General features: G+C 40.7%; 1 protein-coding gene across 1 annotated transcript in view; it reads left to right on the top strand.

Moving 5' to 3' along the window:
* Cc2d2b (coiled-coil and C2 domain containing 2B) overlaps window positions 1-21,945 on the top strand; it is a 90,655-nt gene that overhangs the window by 50,475 nt on the left and 18,235 nt on the right. Inside the window, exons 18-27 of the mRNA XM_087907720.1 lie at window positions 1,252-1,344; window positions 3,490-3,581; window positions 5,324-5,494; window positions 6,936-7,032; window positions 7,791-7,900; window positions 11,932-12,028; window positions 16,577-16,675; window positions 19,298-19,480; window positions 19,657-19,854; window positions 20,831-20,920. Coding sequence (XP_087763846.1) covers window positions 1,252-1,344; window positions 3,490-3,581; window positions 5,324-5,494; window positions 6,936-7,032; window positions 7,791-7,900; window positions 11,932-12,028; window positions 16,577-16,675; window positions 19,298-19,480; window positions 19,657-19,854; window positions 20,831-20,920 — 1,230 coding nt within the window. The remainder of the gene's footprint in view (window positions 1-1,251; window positions 1,345-3,489; window positions 3,582-5,323; window positions 5,495-6,935; window positions 7,033-7,790; window positions 7,901-11,931; window positions 12,029-16,576; window positions 16,676-19,297; window positions 19,481-19,656; window positions 19,855-20,830; window positions 20,921-21,945) is intronic.

Here is a 21,945-nt window from a genome sequence, read left to right as displayed (position 1 = left end):
GTAATTAATAATCAACACTCAGACCCTTCCCTTTTCTTTAGATATTACAAACGTACAGATCACCTAAGTCCCATCATGACCTTAGCTTGACTTTTCAATGTAGTATTATCCAATCTACTTCACAGCCCAAATTCATTTGCTGTCGTCCAGATTAATGTGACTGGTGTGCTTTTGTTTTCATAAAATGTATCACCAATGTTATAGTGGTTCCAGGGAGGAGTCAGGAAAGGAATACTACCACAGTGAATACAGATAGTAATTTTAGGACATATCTCAATTCAGATCTTTAGAATCTGAAAAAGAGACAAGAGATGCGCTGGTCTCGTTGAGTTGTATGCTGCAGCCGCTACGTTCAACCAGTGATGGTCCATTACACCATGCTGTCCGGGCCACACCGGCCGGGAGTTCCTGGTGGTTGCTGTCAATCTGCAGGTGGGGGAGTAAAAGGACCTGCTTTTATTAAACACATTACCAGCTCCCACCAGTCTCATAGTAGGGGATTGTAAGAGAAGACGGCCGGGAAAGTAGCCACTGTCATAACCCCACTGGAGCTTTTCAGAGAGAGAGTTCACAAACAACTGTTTCCCACCGCTGGAGAAACTCCTGCCCAGTGGAATTGCCGCTGCAGGGTGATGGCAGCCAGCTTGAGTACAAAGGCCAGATTCTGATGCCCTCTCGGTCACCTGGAAGCTACACAGGCAAAATTATGCAGGGCTCCTCTCATCATACTTAAAACTTCAGCTGTAGTGGGAGTGTGCTGCCCCGCCCCCCAGTCAGGCAGGTCATGGGTGCTCCTTAGGCGTGGCTCAGCGGGAAAGAAGAGCGACAAAGCGATGATTTTTCTCATCTCATTTTCAAAATGACAACTTCTCTTGATCATCACTACAATTTAGAAGATCGGTGTGCCTGTCAAATGACTCAGAGGATAAAGGCACCTGCTGCCAAGCCTGACAGTCTGAGTTCAATTCCTGAGAGAGCCCACTCGTGTGAATTGCCCTCCACGTGCAGGTGCTTATACTAAATACATTAATACAAGTAAAAGATCGATGGACTTCACGCCAGAAGGAAACAGGATATATTTATAAACTGGTTTGGGCCAGTTCTCAGTGAGAGAATCAGAAAAGGCGGTTCCTTCTGAGGAATGTTTGCCACCATCCCTGTTCGTGAACAGAAACAAATTACAATATTTTTGTTGGAGTACGTCAGATTTGATATTACATTCAGGCAAAACTAACCTCATTCTCTCTTTAGGAGTATGAAAGTCAGGCACAGAAGGATATGCCCATCTCAGATGTGAACTCTATCACCGCACAAAGAATTAATTCTGTCAATTTCCTGAGAAAGGTAATGAGAGCATGGTATTGTCAATGTAGTTGGCTTCCTTGGGTGAGCACCCGTCTGCTAGGTGCACGGTAGATAGTCTTCAGAGAGGCTCACTGTGAGAGCACAGACCTAGCTTCTGTCGAAGTAAGAAAGTTACAATGTCTTCCTCCTACCTCATCCTAATTAACACTGCACTTTGAAAGCAAGGCTCGGGATATGATCTAATAATGAGTTTGCCATATTGGAAAGTAGAGACATGTGCTTACTCCCAAAGAAAGAGAACTCACATCATTTTATACCTTCTGGGACATCCAAGAAGGAGGTGAGCTGGCTCTACTGAGGGCTAAGGGAGCAATTGCTGAGGATGCCTGATAGGCATAAACAAATCCTAGGAAGGAGCGCTAAGAAAGCTATTTGGCTGTGTAGTTAGGTGTAAACTTGTTAGTCTAGACCTGCAAAGTTGGCAGGTTCACATAATAATACTAGAATCACAGATAATGGAATGTTTACCCTGAAGACCTATTAGGTCTATAGATTCTTAATCCTTGGTCTCACTGGACTGTCTGTCAGTGTTTGCTGTGTGCTGCAGAGCTTTATATGTGTTCCATGGGACATAAGTTGTGTGCACTAGATCTTTCCTGTTGAATTGGCATCATGGGTAGCCAAGGCTGGAGCTATAGCTGTAAGGTACAGTCCCAGCTAGCTCAAGGACCACTCGATAATGCTTTGCTGAAATGACAATATCTAAGAAGCTAGTGCATTTCTTCCAGAGTGGTCCTTCAATTTGTTTATTCCGGGACCATTACTGAGTATCTACTACGAGTCCTGACCTCCCAAAGTTTATATTCTAGAAGAAGCCATAATAAAATAAAATAAATATAATAAAAATAAATATTTGAGAGAATGGAGCATGTTAGGGGAAGGAGTAGAAAATGATGATATGAACTTTGTCTTTCTCTCACGTGTGTGTGCATGTGTGTGTGTTTGTTTAGGGGGTATATTTATAAATAACATGGTCAAGAAAGGAAGCGCATAGGAAGATAACAGTTGGTCAATAACTCACTACTTGTTCATTTAGAACTGAGCTAAGTAGGGAAGGTAGTCATAGAATTTCCTGGAAAAAAAATCATTTCAGGTAATATAAATCTACATGTTTGAAAACTCAACTGAAGCCCATCTGTCTCATGGGAGAAACTGCAAGGAGCCCAGTCCTACACAGTGCTAAGGGAGATGAAAGAGTAAAATTCCTGCATAAGAGCGGTCTGGTTCAATTTCAAGGGGGAAGTTTGTTGCCTGTGTGGCAGGTAACCAAGCTCCAGGTTTCGCTGTCCCCAGAATGACGTGTGGCAGGACAGAAAGCTGAAAGTCACCAACTCTGCTTTCTGGTTTCATGTCTGAAAGCCTAAATCTATTACGAAGACTGGAGCTGGGGGAGAGGGAAGAGTTTCCCGAGACTGTTGTAGTCGTAGAAGAATGGGGATTTGAGCCAGGTTCCGTGGTACATAACTGTAATCCCAGCACTTGGGAAGCTGAGTGAGGATTGCAAGTTCAAGGACAACTTGGCCCACTTAAGATCATGCCAGCCTGTGCTACATACTGAGACCCTGACTCCAATTTTAAAAAGAAGAAGAAAAGATCAAGGTTTATAGCAGCAGCAGTGAAACTCTCAGCTCCGATTGACTCTTGCCATGCTGGTGGAATAGGGACCTATACTTAGCATTAGATGGACTGGAGGGAACCACAAGTGCAGGTTTCTTCTAGTCTGTGGGCCAGGGTGATTTATGTTGGGCACTAGACTATCTTTTTTTCTTAGCGAAAACTATATCTGGCAGCACAGACCATGAGTTAGCTGGGGACACTGAGCAAGGAAATTGGATAAGATGAAAGGAACAAGAAAGGTAAGGGTATAGAAGGAATTTTCTTTGACATAAGAGTTAGTTTTGAGACTAATAAAATCAGTTTTGAGAATAATTTTAATAGTAGTAGAAATAGCAATATTTCTTCTTACCTAACTTCCTTCTTCCTCACTGCTTGAAAACTCAAGGGGTAAAATATACAGTGCTCCAGAAGCATTGTGAATACATAGCCTTAAACCAGAAACATTGAAAATACATAGCCTTAAACCAGAAACATTCCCTTTCTTTTAACTTCTGGATTTTTCTTTAGGTGAGAAGGTTGATAATGAAAAAAATCATCAAAGTCAGCAAATTTAACTTATCAGATATTGTGGCTGACTATGAAGAAATTGTATCTACAAGGTACTTTAGAATTATAAAATGTGCAAGTAAACCCTTAAGCTACTATCATCATAATCCTCTGGGTTCTCTGTATTTTAAAAATATTATGTCACATGTCAAACCTGCAGTGATGTGTTTGTCTAAGTTGTTAATACTGGGGTGAAAACCTAACAGACCCAAGGAGCAGCAAAGGTGCAGCCAGTTGACCTTCTCTCTACACTTCCCAGATCAGAGACCACAAAATCTCTAAGTCCCTCCCTACTCCTTCCTGTGCATCTTTTTTTATCCATATTCTGGCTTCTTTATGGTTCATTCCAGTCAGCTAGTTGCTGTCTCTGCCCCCTGATTCAGTTAACTTTATTTCCACAGTCTCAGAGTATCACAGTATGATCAAATATCCCACAACATTTCCCCCTTTTAATTTAAAGAAAAGGGAAAAGTTTTAACTCCAACACAATAAAAACTATATACAATAAGAACAATTATCAGGTATTGACTAAATAAAAAGGAAAAAATTCACTGAATGTTCCTCCTGATGCTGTTCTGTGTTTCAACCTCTTATTTCTCTCATATCTCTGGTTTTTGTTGTTGTTGTTTTTGCTTTAAAATTCTAATCCTCACGCTCCTACCCTGGAATGTATAAATTTTATCGAGGCTGGTCTTCGACATATGTGCATCTTGTAATTTCTTTTCTACCAGAGCCAATTCTTTCTCAGCCTCAGCTGATAATTTTCTTGGACTATTTATGTCCTTATCACCTTGTAAGTTTTGAAATAAATTACTTACTTCTTGAGTTGTTAATCCAATTGCGAGCCATAGCCAGTTTATATCTCCCAGCAAATTTTGAAAATGAAGAGTTCATAATTGATCTCTCCTGATTTGTACTTTCTGTGGTTGAACTTTCTGTAAACCTATATTATATCCTAGAGCAAGAGAGTTTCCCAGCTGTCCCAAACTAAAAATTCGGCAAAACTCGAAGCCCTTCCCTTCTTCCTGTGTGTCTCTATGGCCATCTTCCTGGTTCTTCTATACTCTCTATGGCTAATTTCTGTCAACTAGCCCCTCATCCAAGGTTGATTTTGTATTAGCACCTTCTTGGGGTTTCACAGTGCAATCAAATATCCTGCAACATCTCAGTGGTGGGTGCCAGGGCACTGAGCTGCACAGGGGCAGGTGGTAGAGCCTTTGCTGGGTTATCTCCATTCCCTAGAGCCCAGTATGAAGCCCAAGAGCAGAGTCAGGAGTGGGCCTGATCCTCTCTAGAGACTACATGCAAATTCTCAGCATTACCTGTAAGGTTCTGACTGCTATGTGATACTGAAATCCACTGTGTTGCATTTTCAGACCATGAGCAGAAACGGCTGTGATTGTGGATTTTTGTCATCAGGAGCAAATAACTGATTCAGAGAAGTGGAGAATACTGAAATATTCAGTAATTTTTGAGAAAATGCTTGCTTTAGAAAATAATAATTGTGGTGTAATATAAATGTTTTATAGCTTTATCTTGCTGCTTTTGGCTTCTTTTTGGAGTGTGTAACCAAAGAGCTGGTGCAATTACATGCACTCCCAGTCTAAAGGGATCACTGCTTCCTTTCAAAGCTCAGAAATGATTTCTACTTTGGGTTGAAGAGAGCTCTGTCCCCTTCTGCAATGGACACAATATGGTTCAGAATAATGGCCTTATTAGCAGTTATCTTAAACACTAGCATATTTAAAACAATGTTATTTTGTGTATATGGAGCTGATCACTTTTTACTCTTTAGCCAGTTGACAGATGCGATTTGTAAGTTCATTGAACCACGAAGGAAGTTAAAGCCTCAGAGGAAAGAAAGAAGAAAAGTCACAGCACAGAGTGTCTCTGATGGGGATATAAAGATTCTGGTCAGGATCTTGAGAGCTTACAACATTCCTACCAGAAAAAAAGTAGCTCATAGGTAAAGTGATGGGCTCCAATGTCTGAAGTTGCAGAAGGTCTCTCTTAAAGATGTTAAACACTCTCACTACTTCATCTGTGAAACTTTTATTTCATTAATGTTTCAATGCATAATGCCTGGAGTTGTGGCTCAGAGACAGAGCTCCTGCCCAGCACATAGAATGTTGTGAGTTGAATGTCCACCCCACACAGATACTTATGTACACCCATACATACAAATCACATGCATAAAATGAATAAGCTTTTAACCCCTCATTAGGCTAGTCAAACCTATTCATGATGTCACATATTGAAAGTTTCTGAAGTAGCTCAGAGGTAGAGTGTTTTCATGGCATGCTCAAAGCCCTGGCCCAAAACAAACTGCCCAAACCAAGCAAAAATGTTTCAGAGGTATAGGATTCCCAAAGTAGCCTTAGTGTGTGCTTTGGGGGTACTTGTCACATGAGCATCTTCTGTGTCACCAAGTGAATTCTTTTTGGTCCTGTTCCCTACTGTGAGTTTCTGAAGTTTTCTGTGATCAACCACTTCATTTACTGTCACGGCGGTGTACTCTCCCTGTCAGAAGCAGAACGGTGGGAAAAGCAGGTGGGACATGCATTTTGTTTCAGGAAGTCTTCCAATGTGGAAAGGCTCATTGTGGTCAGAGTCCCTGCAGCTATAGCCTGTTCTGCCTAGGACCCGTAGGTAACTCTACCAAAGTGGGACATCACCTGTCTTTCCTGTATGCATCGATTATGTTTTATTTGTATTTCTTGGGATCAAAATAGACTTTACCTACCAAAGGCTAATCAAATTAAGGCCCTGTGAATATTAAGTACCTATTTTATAAAATGTATCCTGGATATTTAAGGGCAAAGATTATTGATAAATATGAATATTACTACCCAGATGCCCCAGGAATATGAGGCATTTCTTCTTCCATGTTTACCACATGCTTGCTTTGATAAGCTTAGTACAATTCATGGATTCTATCTGTGAAAAACAGACACTTTTTTTACTGGCTATTCATTTATATGTAAAGCCTTGTAAAGATTTTGACTTTGTTTTACAAACTACAACCTTATTTCTTGACACAACTAATTGTTTTCACAACCGATGCACATATTAATGGTTGTTTGTGAAGAAAGGACATAAAATTGCTGTCTCTTTCTATAGCCATCATTCTACAGAGGAAACTATTCTAACACCAAAAAAAAAAAAAAGTAGGAAGACTATATTCCCCAAATAGTACATTTTCCCCTGGGTGCTGAAAACCAGTGAGCATTTTGCCACTAGATCCATCTTGTACTTCAGTGATCAGGAACCACATTCTAGACTAGTGATGTTCACCAATGTGATATGACAATAAATAAATAAATAAATACCTCTGTAAGACCCAGGGTAATCCTCATGGTTACCAACACTACTGCTAAAACTATGTCTCAATGTTGTTTTTCCTGAAGAACTTGGGGTACGTCTACTTACTTGAGGTCATCCATGTCTCACCACAGACATCAAGAAGCAATCAAATCTGTAGCCTCGAATGACTTCTTAAATGAGGTATTTAACATCTTATGTACAATATTGGCCGACTGCTCTCAGTTGCGCCTGGCTTCCAACTGGCTTATTCATATCTACATTCTTCAGATTTCAGTTATTTTCCTTTAACAAGGGAAAGGTATTATTGAGTAATATAATTCACATCATCTCACTCTCTGCTCTCAGGCCCCATAGAACAAGGTCTGAGCTCCTCACTCACACACAGAATCTTTGATAGTCTAGCTCTTTCTCTGCCTGCTGTTTTCATGTCTGTCTACTGCACAGCTATGTTGTCTTGGCTTCCAGTAGTTGTTCCCTCTGCTGGAAATGGCCTCCACCCATCTCCATGCTCTTACCCAGATAAGCATAGCAGTGTTCCAAAGCCTGAGCTCAAACAGGATTTCCTCTGTGATGTTCATCTTGGCCTCACCTCAGAAACACACCCATACCCTTTCTTGAGACCCCCCCCCCCAGGTGCAATCTGGTTCTCTTGCTTTATTGCTTACATTTTATGGTACTTATTAACTTGTCTGTCTAGTTTTCCATGAAAAACTTTAAAACCTTTAAGGAAAAATTCCATTTGTCTTTGGATCTTTGAAGAGTGCCTGACATAGAATAAGAGCAGTAGATGTTCACTAAGCCAATGACTAAACAATGGCTATTAGGAGAACTATAGAAACTAAGGAAACAAGATGCCCGATGATCTAACTTTTTGCTTTCCTCTGTCATGTAAGATATTTTTTAAAAAAAACCCAGTAATTGTTTACTCTGCGTTTCAGGGTACTGTGCACCCTTTCATAGAAGTTTCTTTTCAACACACTGTATATCAAACCAATACTGCAAGCGGATCTCATCCATGCTGGAATGAAGAAATCAAAGTAGATTTTATGTAAGTTGGAGTTCATTTTCCTGCAGTTTCTAGTCAGAGTAATTCTGCAGTGAGGGAGCATGCTTATGTATGCTTGGATGAGTGTGCATGTGGAGGTAAGTAACGTCCACCTTTTTTCTTGGGAAGGGGTATTGTGTGAGACTCCTTGTAGGGAGGTACAAACAATGTCTGTTCGCCCCAGGTAGGGAATCAATGACAGGCCAAAGAAGTAACTCTACAAAATCCAATTTGGAAAAGCAATGAGTGTATTGTAGCTACTGGCATAAGTATAGGTGAGGGCTTAGTTACAGAAGCTGCATCACCACAAAAGCCACCCCAGCCTGGATGTAACATCGGGAAAACTAAAGTCCTGGGGTGCTCTGCAGAACCTGCAGGCAGCTTAATGGGTCAGAGTCTGCACTCCTCAGCGATCCTTACTGCTTAAATAACCTCAGAGGTGGGACTTGTGAATCTAGTATGTTTCAGGGGCTTCCTGAGATTTGTGAGTTGTTTATTTCATAAGTCTTAAACAGTCTTCCTCTAGGATAGAAGTGTCTCTGTTCCAAGACTATCACTATAGAACACACAGTATCTCATTCTCCTAGTACTCAACAGCCTTTATCAATGTATTGATACTGTTAGAGAAAGGGGATACTGTTAGAGAATAGCTCACAGGAGTGGGTTTCTCTCTTGAGCTATGTGAAGAGCCAGCAAGAAGACTCACACCAGATACTGTATACCTCTGTATTCCCAGCTTCCAGAACTGGGAGAGATAAATGTCTGTTCTTTACAGGTTACCTTGTCTCAGGAGTTCTGTAGTTGCGACATTAAATAGACTAAGACACTTTCATCCCTTATCTGAACTTGTGTATAGTTCACTATTGAGGGAAAACACCATGATTACTTAACCCTTTCTTGTCTTACTTCCCTTTGCAAACAGCGCTGTTCTGTACATTCCTGCACTTGTCTTCTAAAGCATGTTGTTTTAAGTTAGTGGCTCTCAAGCATCATAGTCCCCTAGACAGATTCTTAAACATAGATATATGGACCTACCTTCTTAGTTTCTAAATTTGTAGGTTTACCGTGGGGCCTAGTAATTCCACATCAATCAAGATTGTACATGTATGTGCTTAATCAGCAGTGTATTTCCTTTGCTTTATTTTCTTAAAACTTTTAGCCATTTATATTAATATTTTAGATTATTTACATTCTGTCAAGAAAGAGTAAAACCATATTCCCTACGAGATTTCTTTATGTAAAAGGCATTTTAATGAAAGTTAATAAATCGGATTTCAGCTTCCAGAAGAAACATGTCCCCAAGTTTCCACTTGCTTCAAAGAAGAAAAGAAAGATAAATATGGGCTTGACTAATCCCATAACTAATTGTGCTTAGGAACACACCACTCCATATCATTTTATCTGGTATCACTGTGCTTTACTGCTGAACACACATTTACTGTCTACTTCATAATCAAGTGTCCATAGCTGCTAAAAATTTAAACATTTTTCAAATAATATAATTTTATTTTGAGGAGTGGGAAAATTGAACTTTTATTCCTATATATATATGATCATTTTATATGAATATTTTACATTATTTCATAGTCCATATGGCATCATAATCATTGTATGTGATTGTTTATATGATTTGACATTATTTATGTTATATTTGTGGGCTGGAGAGATGGCTCAGCAGTTAAGAGCACTGCCTGCTCGTTCAAAGGTCCTGAGTTCAATTCCCGGCAACCACATGGTGGCTCACAACCATCTGTAATGAGATATGTTTCCCTCCTGAGGAAGAGACTTGGTCAGTTGTCCTCCTCAACTTAGACCATGAAATCCAATATGGACAAGTTCAACAGAACCACCATATATGGGCTGCCTGTGTATACAATCTTTTCATTCATATGTTTTATCTGGCTCACATATTGGCATATAGCCACTTCCAACAAATGCTAAGGAAACACAGAAGAACTGACATAACTATCTACATGTTCTCTATAGTAACATGGCACAGGCTATATGGGCTTTTTTACCCAAGATTCCTCTCTCAAAATGAAAACCACCAGACACTGACCAGGATGTATGAGAGAAAAGGGGAGAGGGAGAGGGAGGGAGAGAGAAGGAACAGGACAAGTGGAGAAAAAAATGAAAAGTTTGTAAAGTAAGGTAGATAGATGATCATGTGTGTTTGGAAATACTTGGGTTATTAATTTAGATATTAGAGTTTAGAGTTTATTCTTTGGGGTTGTTTGTTTAAGATAAGGTCTTGCCATGTTCCCAAACTGGCCTAGGACTTCACTATATAGATGAGGCTGGCCTTGAACATTTGTTCCTTCTGCCTGAGCATTCTGGGTGCTTGGATTATAGTCATGTGCCAGTATGTCCAGATAGATACACTACATTAATTTGATAAGGAAAACATAAAAGGATCAGTAAGAAAGATAAATTTATAAGTAAACTAAATAGAATAATAAACTAATATTAAATACTGACAATTTGTGCTTCTAACAGTTAGATAAGGTTAAAACTGCAGTGGGAACCAGAAAGTCACCTAAGGATCCAACTATTACTTTTTTGTTGTCTGTAATAGAAGAATCTGTTCTAAGTCCTTGTTCCCTGTGACATTCCAGTGATTAAAAGCTGTATGCAGGACTGTAGAGAGCGCTGTAGTATTTCTCTAGTATGCATCAGGCTCTGGGTTCAATCCCTAGCACTAGAAAACGGGGGGAGGAAGCCTACATGCAAATGTAACATATGGTTACAGTAAATAAAGAATAATTAGTGAAGTCTAGTTTGGAGGATGAATTGTGGTAAAATTTGAGGCAAGTTTGAATAGACTATATAACATAAGATAATGTCGAGGACTTGGTAAGTTAAGGTATACCAAACGGACAAACTGAAAAGTGTGTTGAAGTGATTCTTGTCCTTTCTTGTGCTAGCATAGTGCTGTAAATATACATAGCCCCCCCCCACCTTGCCTGGGCATTCTGACCATGAAATGAAATCCCAGGGAACAAAGTAGGAGAGTTAGCTTATTTTATTTCTTGGAAATATAAGAAACATTCAATTTAAAATTGTCAAGGAACATAACCAGTGTTTTCTGGTGGATGCTGCCAGCACCGTTATCAGAAAAGTATAGGTATTATTGGAGATTCCTTGAAGTAGTACTTGCTTAAGAAAACAAACAAAGAAAACCCCCAAAACTTTAACAACTTCAGTAGCAGTAGCAATTGTATGGTAAAAAGTGAAAATATTGCCAGGCAAGGGCTGGACTGCTTGCTACTCAGCAGCCAAAAGTTGGAACCTCAGGGTTGTGGGCATCCTGGGATCAGGGAGCTGCCACCCCCAAAGCTCTATCTTAGGAAACTCAGGGGCACAAAGGGCTCCTAGTGGTAGGGAAAGGAGTGGAGTGAGACCAGGAGCAGGAAGGCTACATGCTGGGCTGAGCATCACCAACCTGGGCAAACATTTCCTTTTTATCTGCTGCCAGCACATTTCATACAGGTCATACCAAGAGGTTGACCTGACCTCTTGGTAGTAATTCCTAAATTTTCTTCAGTGAGGCATACTTCTTTTCTGCAAATTAAGCCCCCCAGCAATGTCCATGTTTTGTATTAGCTGTTGAACAGAACTAAAGAGAAAGAAAGGTGTTACACACTCTGGTGTAATGTAGTGGTCACTGGCTGGCCTGGGAATTGTAAATCCAAAGATGTCTGGAGTCTCGGTCATTTTGGTGCATCTTCTCTTGTGCCAAGCATTGTCTTTCTCTGCCTGACTCATTTTATTTAACATAATCTCCAGCTGAACCCATGTTGTCTATTTTTATTTTCATCTTAAGAGGAATATAAGGTAAATTATAGTACACACATTAGTTCCAGTGAACAGTAGAAGCCAGGCTTCAAGACATATAGCTTTTTGTAAGTTTAAACTTTTACAAAGGAAAAGATTGTAGGTAATTTATTATACTTTATCAATGATGTGCTTTAAAAAATTAAGTAGATTTTGAAAAAAAAAACTTCAACATTCAAGTGTCCTTTTCTTGTTTTCAGCTCACCAGGACATGATTACAGCTTCTCTAGTTTATCGAAAATAAAAGATAATATACATATCAACGTTTTTGATGAAGTGGTAATTGAGAAACATGAGGTAACATAGGAAAATGTCTGGTTAATGTTGAAATAATTATGAGGTCAAACTAAATGAAATCTTGGAACATTTTTGTGAGCTTATTTTGTTGTCTATTTCTGAGACAGGAACTCACTGTGCAGCCCAGGTTGGCCTAAAGTCATTGTATGGCCCTGGCTGGTCTTGAACTTATAACACTCCTATTATGAGTTTATGCCACTAGGCCCCATGTAATTTGCTTTAATGTGATATGTGAAATATTTTCTTAAAAGGGTTTGATGCAGTAAAGTCAGACACATGACAATCCACTCCAAATGTAACAAATCATAGCAACCTATAAGGAGGAAGGATGGTGAACAGGCCAGGACTTGAGAGACCATTACATTTAAATGCGAGCTTTTTAGTAGTAAAGACAGAAAGATAGGCAGAAAACCTCATAAATTTTTCATTTTCTGATCAAAGAAAATACATGGCTCTACACAAGACACCGAGTTATTTTAGGACCAGAATTTTGTTGTGTTTGCTATAATTTCAAAACGAATGACTGCCTTTCTGTACATTAGTGGAAAGTCCCAACCCAATGCCTAGCACCATAGCAAACTCTGTAGTACGTGTTAGTTTCCTTCCAGTTAGCTTGGCATGGAAAATATAATAGCTGCTGTCTTCAGGTAGGTAAGTTAAATACTTTTGTATAAATTGCTTTAAAACCATTGGAACAGTTCCTAGCAGTAAGGTCCACCCTGCTCACTGCCTTCAAGCCAGTACTCCAGATGGCAGGTGGTAGAAAGGAATCAGGATCACTCAAGAGCCTTCCTCAGCTCAGAGTTCAATCTTGAGGAGCTTGGATGTGCGGAGGGCTTTATCAGGAGGGAAAGGATACTTAGTGAAATGATGACCAGCAGACTACACGCTGAGTTAGGTCTTTGTCATCCAAAGTATCTCTTTTTTTTCTTCTCTGAACCGTTGCCATCATGGTTCTCAGCCACCTGGTGTTATCTCCTGTAGTTCTGTTTAGACGGTCATCTTACTAACCAACACCTCCCCCCACCCAAGTTAAACTGTTCAGCAATTTACATGGGTGTGTTCTGTGATGAAGGAATGGAAGGGGAGTTATAAACGTCAACAGATGTTCTGGGTTTTGGGAATCTAAACCAAGAACTTGTTGGAAGGCTCTACCCCTGGCGAGGGCGGAAGGGGACACCACCTAGCCAGCATAGTGATCAGTGAGGTGGCAGATGTTGTAGATAGATTGCACTCGCGTCCATTCTTGTTACTTTGTTTTTTGTTTTGTTGAGACCGAGTTTCTCTATGCTGCCCTGGCTGCCCTAGAACTTGGTCTTTGAACCAGGCCAACCTTGAACTTCACAGAGATCCACCTGCTTCTGCTTCCTGAGTGCTGGGATTAAAGGTGTGCTCCACCATCACCCAGTGTTAAAATAAATTGAAAGAAGTAATGTTTAATATCTTAGCCATTTAGATGAGCCTTCTCTTCTGGGTATGTCCAACCTGTGACCCACAGGCCACATGCATCCTGGAATAACTATGATGAGCCCCAACCCACTTGCAGGTGACATCAAAAAATTAGACACTCATACATTAGGATTTAGAATGCCAGGGAAAAGGGAAAGGGACAGACCTTGCCAAAGAATTGACAAGGGATGTGCAACCAACTTGTAAAAAGGACGGTAGGAAGGGAAGTGGAATCGCTCTGCTGGGGACAATGCCCTTGAGAAGTGACCCTCTTATCGCAGTTGGTTGAAGGCAGATGATTCTAACTGGGGGAGTGGAGGCTCTAGGTCGGAGAAAATGGATGAGATCCTGCAGTGCAGAGCCCAAGATTAGATTGTCAGACAAACTCTTAGTGGCAACGCCTTCAAGCCAGCTTCCCAAGAGTGTACGAACATTCACATCAAAACTTTACATGAATTCTTAGTAACAGCCAAAGGTAAAGTATTAAGTGGCCATTTGTTGACAGCTTGCATTCAAGGATTTACTGTGAATAACTTTTCTGGTTCTATCTCAGTGGCTGGTTTGACAGATGGGAATAAGCTGACTGACACTGAACTCCATTGTAATAAGGCTTTGCATTGTTCTGGGTCAGTCTGCACATGTCAGGTGTTAAGATGTGCTTGCGACAATGTTGGCACTCTGTTTAGAAGAGGAAACTGTCCTTATTGGCCTTTCCTCATGGACTGTGTTGTAGGTAACTATAGACTAAGCATTCCATTTTCCCACAAAGGATTAGAACAAGCGACGAGATAAGCGTCCATTTGAAAGAGAGTCTGGGTTGATTATTGATCACTGTTCTGTTCATAAATGCCTTTTTTCTCCTATGTTTTTTCTTCCTACTGTCAAATCTTTTTTACTCCCCATGGATCTCCCCTTCATTACAAGTCTCCCAGACACGTCACAGATTTTTAGCACTAGAGATGACAGAGCTGTTGTGAACTGCATTTGGAGATGGGCTGGACACTCCAGGCTTGGAGCCTGGGTTAACTAAACAGTAACATCAACGTGATAGCTCCGGAAAGAATTTAAATGAGCCCAGTGTTCAGATGATGGTTTAAATGCTTAGGAAGGAAAGTGGGGTTGGGGTGTGTGTATGGAGAGAGTACAGGGGAGGGGAGGGGGAGTGAAGGATGGGAAGAAAGGACAAAAGTAGAGAAAGGATTCTTTTTAAAGAGTTCACATCATTAGCATATCATTATCAGTGGTCTTCCAATCTTTAATATACTATTAACCTCTTATTATTCCTGACTTTATCCAAGTACTTCTGTTTTTTGTTCTGATTTTACTATTTGTGTTTCTTTCTTAAAAATATTTATGTTACTATTTATTTATGTGTCCATGTGTGTTTATGTATATGTGTATGTATAGACCAGAGGGATGTCAGATCCCCTGGAGATGGAGTTAGTTACTGGTGGTTGTAAGTAGTGTGAGGTGGGTGCTGGGAACTGAACTCAGGTCCCTTGGAAGAGCAGCAAGTGCTTTTGACTACCAAGCTGTCTCTCTAGCCCTTTGTGTCTGTTTTTAAGACAAGATCTTAAAATATTGTTCAGGTTGGCCTAGAACTCATGATTCTTCTTCCTTAGTCCCCCAAAGGGAGGGGTTACAGGTATGCATCAGCACACTGAAATTCTTTAAGATCAGGGATTTCTGGAATAAAAGGGGGTGGGGGCTTATTTAGCTATCACAGCTCCTAGTCACAAGGGGTCCTTGGACAAGGTCCTGCAACAAAGCCTGACAGCAATTGCAAGTAAGTCAAAAGAACCCCAAAACCAGGACCTTTTTATAGTGAAAATGGGGGTTAGGAGAGCATAAATCACTCACATTGAACTTACACTGCCTGGATAAAAGAAGGGCAGGAAAAGCTGAGACAGGAGGAGAGTCCCTAACTAGAGAAGCTTGCTTCTGCTCGGTTGCCCTGGTCAGCAGGCTGTGCAACACGAGGCATTGATGGCCTTGGTTCTGTTCAGCTCGTGTCTTGTTAACTGATTAATGTTCCCTGTTTTCCCTCCTCCTCTGGCCCTTGTGCTAAAATTTAGAACTTCACAGGACTTCTACCAGATTTCTCAACTTTTTTGAAAAATAATCATTTGAAGTTTTATACTTCATTCTGTGTTTTCCGTTTCATTTATTTCTGCTTGAAGTTTTATTACATTCTTCTAATGTCCTTGTGACCATGGTTTCTGAATTTATTTGGGCAAATGTGTTCAATATCTGTTTGTTTGGTCTCTGACTCAATCCTAAATAATAGAAGCATTCTAAACCTCTCTCCTCATCTTCAAACTATCTTGGACTGAATATTTTCTACCTGACTTACCTACTATTTTTAATTCACATTATTTTCTATGTATGTTTTTTATGATGTATTCTTCCTTAGTCTACAATTTTTGTATATTACATGTTTACATTCTCAAATGTTTGAAAGGTTTTAGTGTAAACTTTCAATTTTACATTTTAGTTGCATCATTTAGTTGCATGAGCAATCATATCATTTATTTTCTTGTTTCCAAGTTTTGTAGAATCAGTGGTCCCACTCTCCAGCTGCACTTTAACATAAGCTAATAAAAAGAGCAGGCTAGGTTACAAAGAAATCACATCCTAAGACAAAAGGAAAGTGTCATTTTGATTTGCAAGGTCTAGGTGCTGAAATGGTGGCACTGAAAGTGTTAAACTGCCTCTTTGAAGATCGGCCTCCTGCTGACCTGCCCTAGCAGGCTCCCAAATGGTGATCTTCAAAATAAAATTCTTAACTGTGTGTGGTCAGGGCTGCACTTGGGAGGTATAGGTTCAAAGTCAGTCTCAACTACATCCATGGGTTCATGGAGAGACCTTGCCCCAAAGGAATAAGACAGAGTGAGAGAGAAGGACACGCAATAAGATAGGGATGCAAACTGCACCCAAATACACCACACAAACACCCAGAGACAGAGAGACAGAGACAGAGACACAGAGACACACACAGAGAGAAACAAAAAATGAATTGTTATAGCTCCCTGTGAGTTTGTAAAAGTATTCATCTTATAGGGGCCATTTTTTGAGTTTGACTTCAATTTGCTTTAACAGGACCATTGTCTTAAGAGCTGCAGTACTCACTCCTACATACAAAAGAACTGGATGGGCTCTGTCAGCTTCCCCTTCTCAGCTCTTCTGCAACAGTCTGAGGTAACAGAAAGTTCTTTTCTTATTATTCCAAGATTTGTTTCTGTCTAATAAAAGCACTTTCTGATGTTAGCCAGTCAGAGTCTGTGATTGACAGGTTGAAAGGTTATTAAAATGACCCTATATTACCAAGTGCCGTGGGGTTTAGAGTACTTACAGAGTGTGACTATCTCTGGGAGATACCTGTAAACTTATTTCTTACATTTTGAAAGTGTTAATTAAGACAGAAAAAAAAAGCAGCTAGGCCTAAGTCAGAAAGCAAAATTCGTATTTGCACAAAGGTCTTTCTAAGGCCAGACCCAGGGGCCAAGAATTTTGTCTCACCTGCCTTGTTTATCAGCCATGTCAGGCTAATTACGAGATCTGGTCTCTGCAAGACCCTGTTTAGGGTCAATAGCAGCAATGAGCCTGCATGACCAGCATGTGTGAAACTCCAGTCTAGGCTCCAGTTTGGGCTCAGTTATTTCCTTACTGAAAGATCTTAAGCAAGCTATGTCAGACACAGGAGATTTGAAAAGTCAGAAGTGAGTTTCCTACCTCAAGGTCATTGTCTGGTGGGCAGGGGGTTTAACATTTTGGTGCATCATGGTATGCCATAGTGTTTCAGTGGTATATGGGATGGGGGGGTTAACATTTTGGTGCAGTGTGGTATGCCATGGTGTTTCGGTGGTGTATGGTGTTTCGGTGGTATTTGGGATTGCGTCCTGTGAGTGTAAAGAGTAGCCAGTAGAACTTCCCTCTTCCTGGGTCACTGGGACAATGGAGGTGTAGGGTAACAGGAGAAGAATGTTTTAGTAACTTGTTTGTTTTGTTGTTGTTGTTGTTGTGGGATATTTGTACACTGTGTGAAGATGTAGTGCTGTGATTGGTTTAATAAAAAGCTGAATGGCCAAGAACTAGGCAGGAGGTGTGGGCGGGACTCCCAGGCAGAGAGAGGAAGTAGGAGGAGATAATCAAGGCACTGAGGAGACATAAGGAGCCGTGGAGGAGTTGGACATACAGAATGAAAGAAAGGTAAAAAGCTACATGGTAAAACATAGATTAATAAAAGCAGGTTAATTTAAGTTATCAGAGTTAGTGGAACAAGCCTAAGCTAAGGCCAAGCTTTTGTAAATGATAATAAATCCATGTCTTTATTTGTGAGCTGCTGGCCCAAAGAAAAGTTCAATCACAGTTTTTCTTACTTGGCTCATTGAAGTAAATATTTCAATTAATTTCACAAGTACTTGAGGGCATTTAAGTGAGAATTAATCATGTGTATATTAGTTAGGACTTGATTAGTTCAGGTACAACAGGAAACCAAGCACGGGTGATGTAACTTGGTGGTCTATTTACCTCCCCAGTAAAGATGCCGGGGCAGCTGCTCATGAACTGTCATGAACCCAAGCTGTCTTTCTCCTTCTGCTCCACTGTCCTTACTATGTGTCCTTTATTCTCAGAAGTGCAAGCTCTTCCCTTCAATTCCAGCTTCGTAGCTGTGTTGTTACCAGAGGCAGGGAGAAACAAGGCAACCGTCCCCATTTCAGAGAAGGAGTTCCCCAGCCATCCAGATTTCTGCCTACATTTTGCTTATGTGACCACAGCCCTTCTGTCATGGCACCAACCGAAACTCGACTCTTTTTATTTTGTTTTTAGAGAAGCAGATCATAGATAATAGCTGGAAGATAGGAAGATGTTATAGGCAATCACACGAAGCCATAATGGAACATATTACCGATAAGGAGATCCAAGTGGTCAGAGGCGCAGGGCTTCCTATAGTTGTAAATCTCTGCAGACATCTCTCAGCCTCAGACCAGGCTGTGTGATGGGCAGGTAGTTAAGAAGTGTGGTTTTCAAAGATAAACAAATATGGATTAGAATCCTGGCTCCCCTACTCATTAGTTCTATGATCTTTCACAAAATAATAACTCTTACAACCTCAAATCTAATACTTTAAATAAATATGAGGGCCTCACTGATGAGAAAACCCTGCACCAGCACTTGGTACAGGGTCTTACATAGCACGGGCTCGGTAACCATTAGCTGCTGCTGCCCCTTCAATTTCTCATTTACATTCATGATCCCTGTTTCCATCTTGCTCGGGGCTGCTTTTCCTGCCATTACCTCCCCCCCCACACAAACACACACACATACACACTCCAGACTCAAATGCAGAATATAATGTGATCTTCTTTGAGCCTGAATTAGATTTTCTTGTTGTAAGGTTTATCTTACTTTGGCTTCTGTCTACATGTGTGGGTATGCGCTCGAGAGTCCAGATGAGAGCATCAAACCCCCTGGAGCTGGAGTTGCAGGCCTCCTGACATAGGCACTGGAACCACACCAGGATCCCCTGGAAGAGCAGGACACACTCTTAACTACCGAGCCGTCATTCCAGTACCTTAAATTAGATTTTCTAACCAATCACTGTGGTTTGGTAATCTGCTTCTTTAGTTCTTCCTTTTCTTATTTTTTCTCTCTTTGCATAACACATATTGGTCAGGGATCCAAAGTGTCAAGGGTGCCCATTGATCACCCCAGGGAGCCTGGTTATCCCCAGCAGGAGCCCCTGTCCCTGGAAGTCAAGTCTCTCCTGGGGAGAAGATAGGTTTAGCTGATATTGATTCTCATCACGTGTTCTTTCAGATTAGCGGGACATTTCAAGTGAACATTCCGCCTGTTTTGCTTGGGTATACCTGGAGTAACACTTACATCCCTCCTAGAGAAGACTGCAGTGGGCAGAATCCAAAAGAATGTACATTCCTAAATATTTTTGCTACAATTGAACCTCAGATATCATATATCACGTTCAATCCAAAACTAGATGAGGTAGGTTCCACACCGAATTGTTCTGGAACAAATCATCAAAAGAGTGGAAACTGTTTTTAAAAACCAGTTGTAATTTCAAAGTTGTAAGTAAGCAGTGGTTTTTCTCTTGTTTTCGGGGGAGGGGGGGCGGCAGGGAGGGGCGGCACAGTGTTGAACTATTTTAAATCTGATTCTAGTTTTCAGATCAAATAGACATTTTGCAGCGAGCACAGACTTTTGCCAGGAACTGTAAAGCCATGTTTCCCAACCGAAGAGTTGTGACCACTGTTTTTAATGGCGAAGGGATGCAGGTCTTTGTAACAAGATACATCAAGGCGTTGAATCCACCTCAGCAGCTTCTCGATATATTTCTTCAGGACTTGAATGCTACCCTTGTGAGTGACATTTTTTTTCTTTCAGTTATTGTTTTTAGCAGCTTCATGGAGATTATAGAGCACGTTTGAAGAATCAGGTATATCTTTTATTTGGGGATTCATCTAGGTGATTCGGTCTCTTCAGACAATTTGTTATTTGTGAGTTACAGAGCTCTCCTAACAGGACCCTGAGAGCTAAAAATCAAAGCCTGGATTTAGGTTGCTTTTTACTGTACTCTGTTTTTTCCATTGTGATTTCTTCATGCCGGTGACTCTTACTACCCACTACCCTGGAATTAACAGTATTCTTGGGTGCTCATGGAGTACAGGGGGCATGTGACTTGATTGCATGAAGCTAACATATTTCCCAGCATCTGTGGAGCATTGTGGGGCATATGACTTAAGCAGCATGAGGTCGTCAGTGCAGAGTCAAGGCTGTGCATGGAGGGGATCTGCCACACATCGCTGAATGCTAAAGAGGTTTCTGTGTGCTCCTTTTTTACCTTTGGGTCTCAGTCTGCCGCATTCTGGTGGGGAGGGGAATTCGTCAGTGTGACTTGTGTTGTCGAGGAAGCAGGACACATCCCCTTCTCTAGCTGCAACAGCTCCGTGTAAGTTTATAAGGAAAGAAACTCAGAAAGATTCTGAAGCAAAGCAAGTCAAACCTCCGCTGTTTTGCACCTTTTAAAACTGTTGACCTGTTGATGCAGTGTTACAGTATTTTAAATTCTAATAATTTATTACAATAATAAATTATAAATAATAAATACAATAATAGTGCCTAGCAAGTGCTCTCTGGGTCAGGCCACCTGGGCCCAATCCCCAGAGCCTCATGTAGAATATTACCTTTGTGAGCCTGAACAAGTTATTTCATCACTCTGAGCCTGTTCCCCGGTCCCCTGAGAGTCCTGCCATGTGCTCTGAGGGAGAACGTATGTAAAGCACTGGGCTGGACAATGGACATACTCACTGATGTCAGTTAATGTTATTATTCCAGAACCTCATCGCACGATTTGTATCTTTGATTCCTTTTACAACAGAAACATTGGATGAGAATGATGGTTTTGACATATGGATGACATCAGAGGTAAGAAATGACATCGTATAGTTAGTTAAAATGTGAAATGCTTCTCATTTGTCTTTCCTCTTAAAGTAGCACTTCTTGTGCAGCGTTCTGCCTTGTGAAATGTGAAAGTATCTGATAACTCATGTAGGCTTTCCAGCTCCCTAATAATTTATGGAAATAAATCGTTAAGATGATTTGTTTTCAAAATTCAGAGCAATTCCTCATGAATACTTTTATTCCGTGGGAATTTTAGCAGTGCAGTATTAAGACATCCTCCAGAGCAGTGTGGATTGTCTCTGTGGAAACAGTCAGACATGTCAGCAGCATGTCACTTCTCAAATGTGTCCCTGGTCCCCCCGCTCTGAATGGAGAGCTCCTGCAACTGTGCTCTTCTTGCATCTGTTTTTGGTTCTTTGCAGACAGATTGCCAAGTGGAATACAGGACCCATGCAATATTTGACACACACTTAATAGTATCTGGAATTTACATTTAACTGGGATTCTATATTTTTTTCCAAACCTGGAAACCTTTCATCCTACCTTAGCTTTTATTGAGTGGTTTTTAAATTGACCCACACTTATACTGTATAAACATATGATTCAGCTACACTCTCTTTGAAGCAAAGGGACACTTGTTTTTTATTTCCTCTCATACTTAAATTTAGCGTTAAACATCCAATACGTATTTTCAATTGGATAGTACAAATATAAGAGAGAGCTGGTGTGGTGGTGCTTGCTTTAATCCCAGCACTGAGGAGGCAGAAGCAGGCAGATCTCTGTGAGTCCAAGGCCAGCCTGATCTAGAGAGGGAGTTCCAGCACAGCCGGAGAAACGTAGTGAGACTGACGAAAAGAAAAAAAAAGAAAAGAAAAAAGAAAAACAGAGAAAAAAAAGCCCTGAGAGAGAACAGATGATCTGGAGCCAAGTTGACGGCTCTGCTAGCATTTATTTGGTTTTCTTGAAGGGGCTGGATTGGGGCTAAAATGAACTAAGACATACAGAACTAACTTAATAGTTAACTTCCCTGCTTTTCACTAGGTGGGACT

The sequence above is a fragment of the Myodes glareolus genome, chromosome 7 (genome assembly GCF_982192425.1).
Source record: "Myodes glareolus chromosome 7, mMyoGla1.1, whole genome shotgun sequence".
Lineage (NCBI taxonomy): Eukaryota > Metazoa > Chordata > Mammalia > Rodentia > Cricetidae > Myodes > Myodes glareolus.
This window is presented reverse-complemented; position numbering and strand designations above follow the sequence as displayed.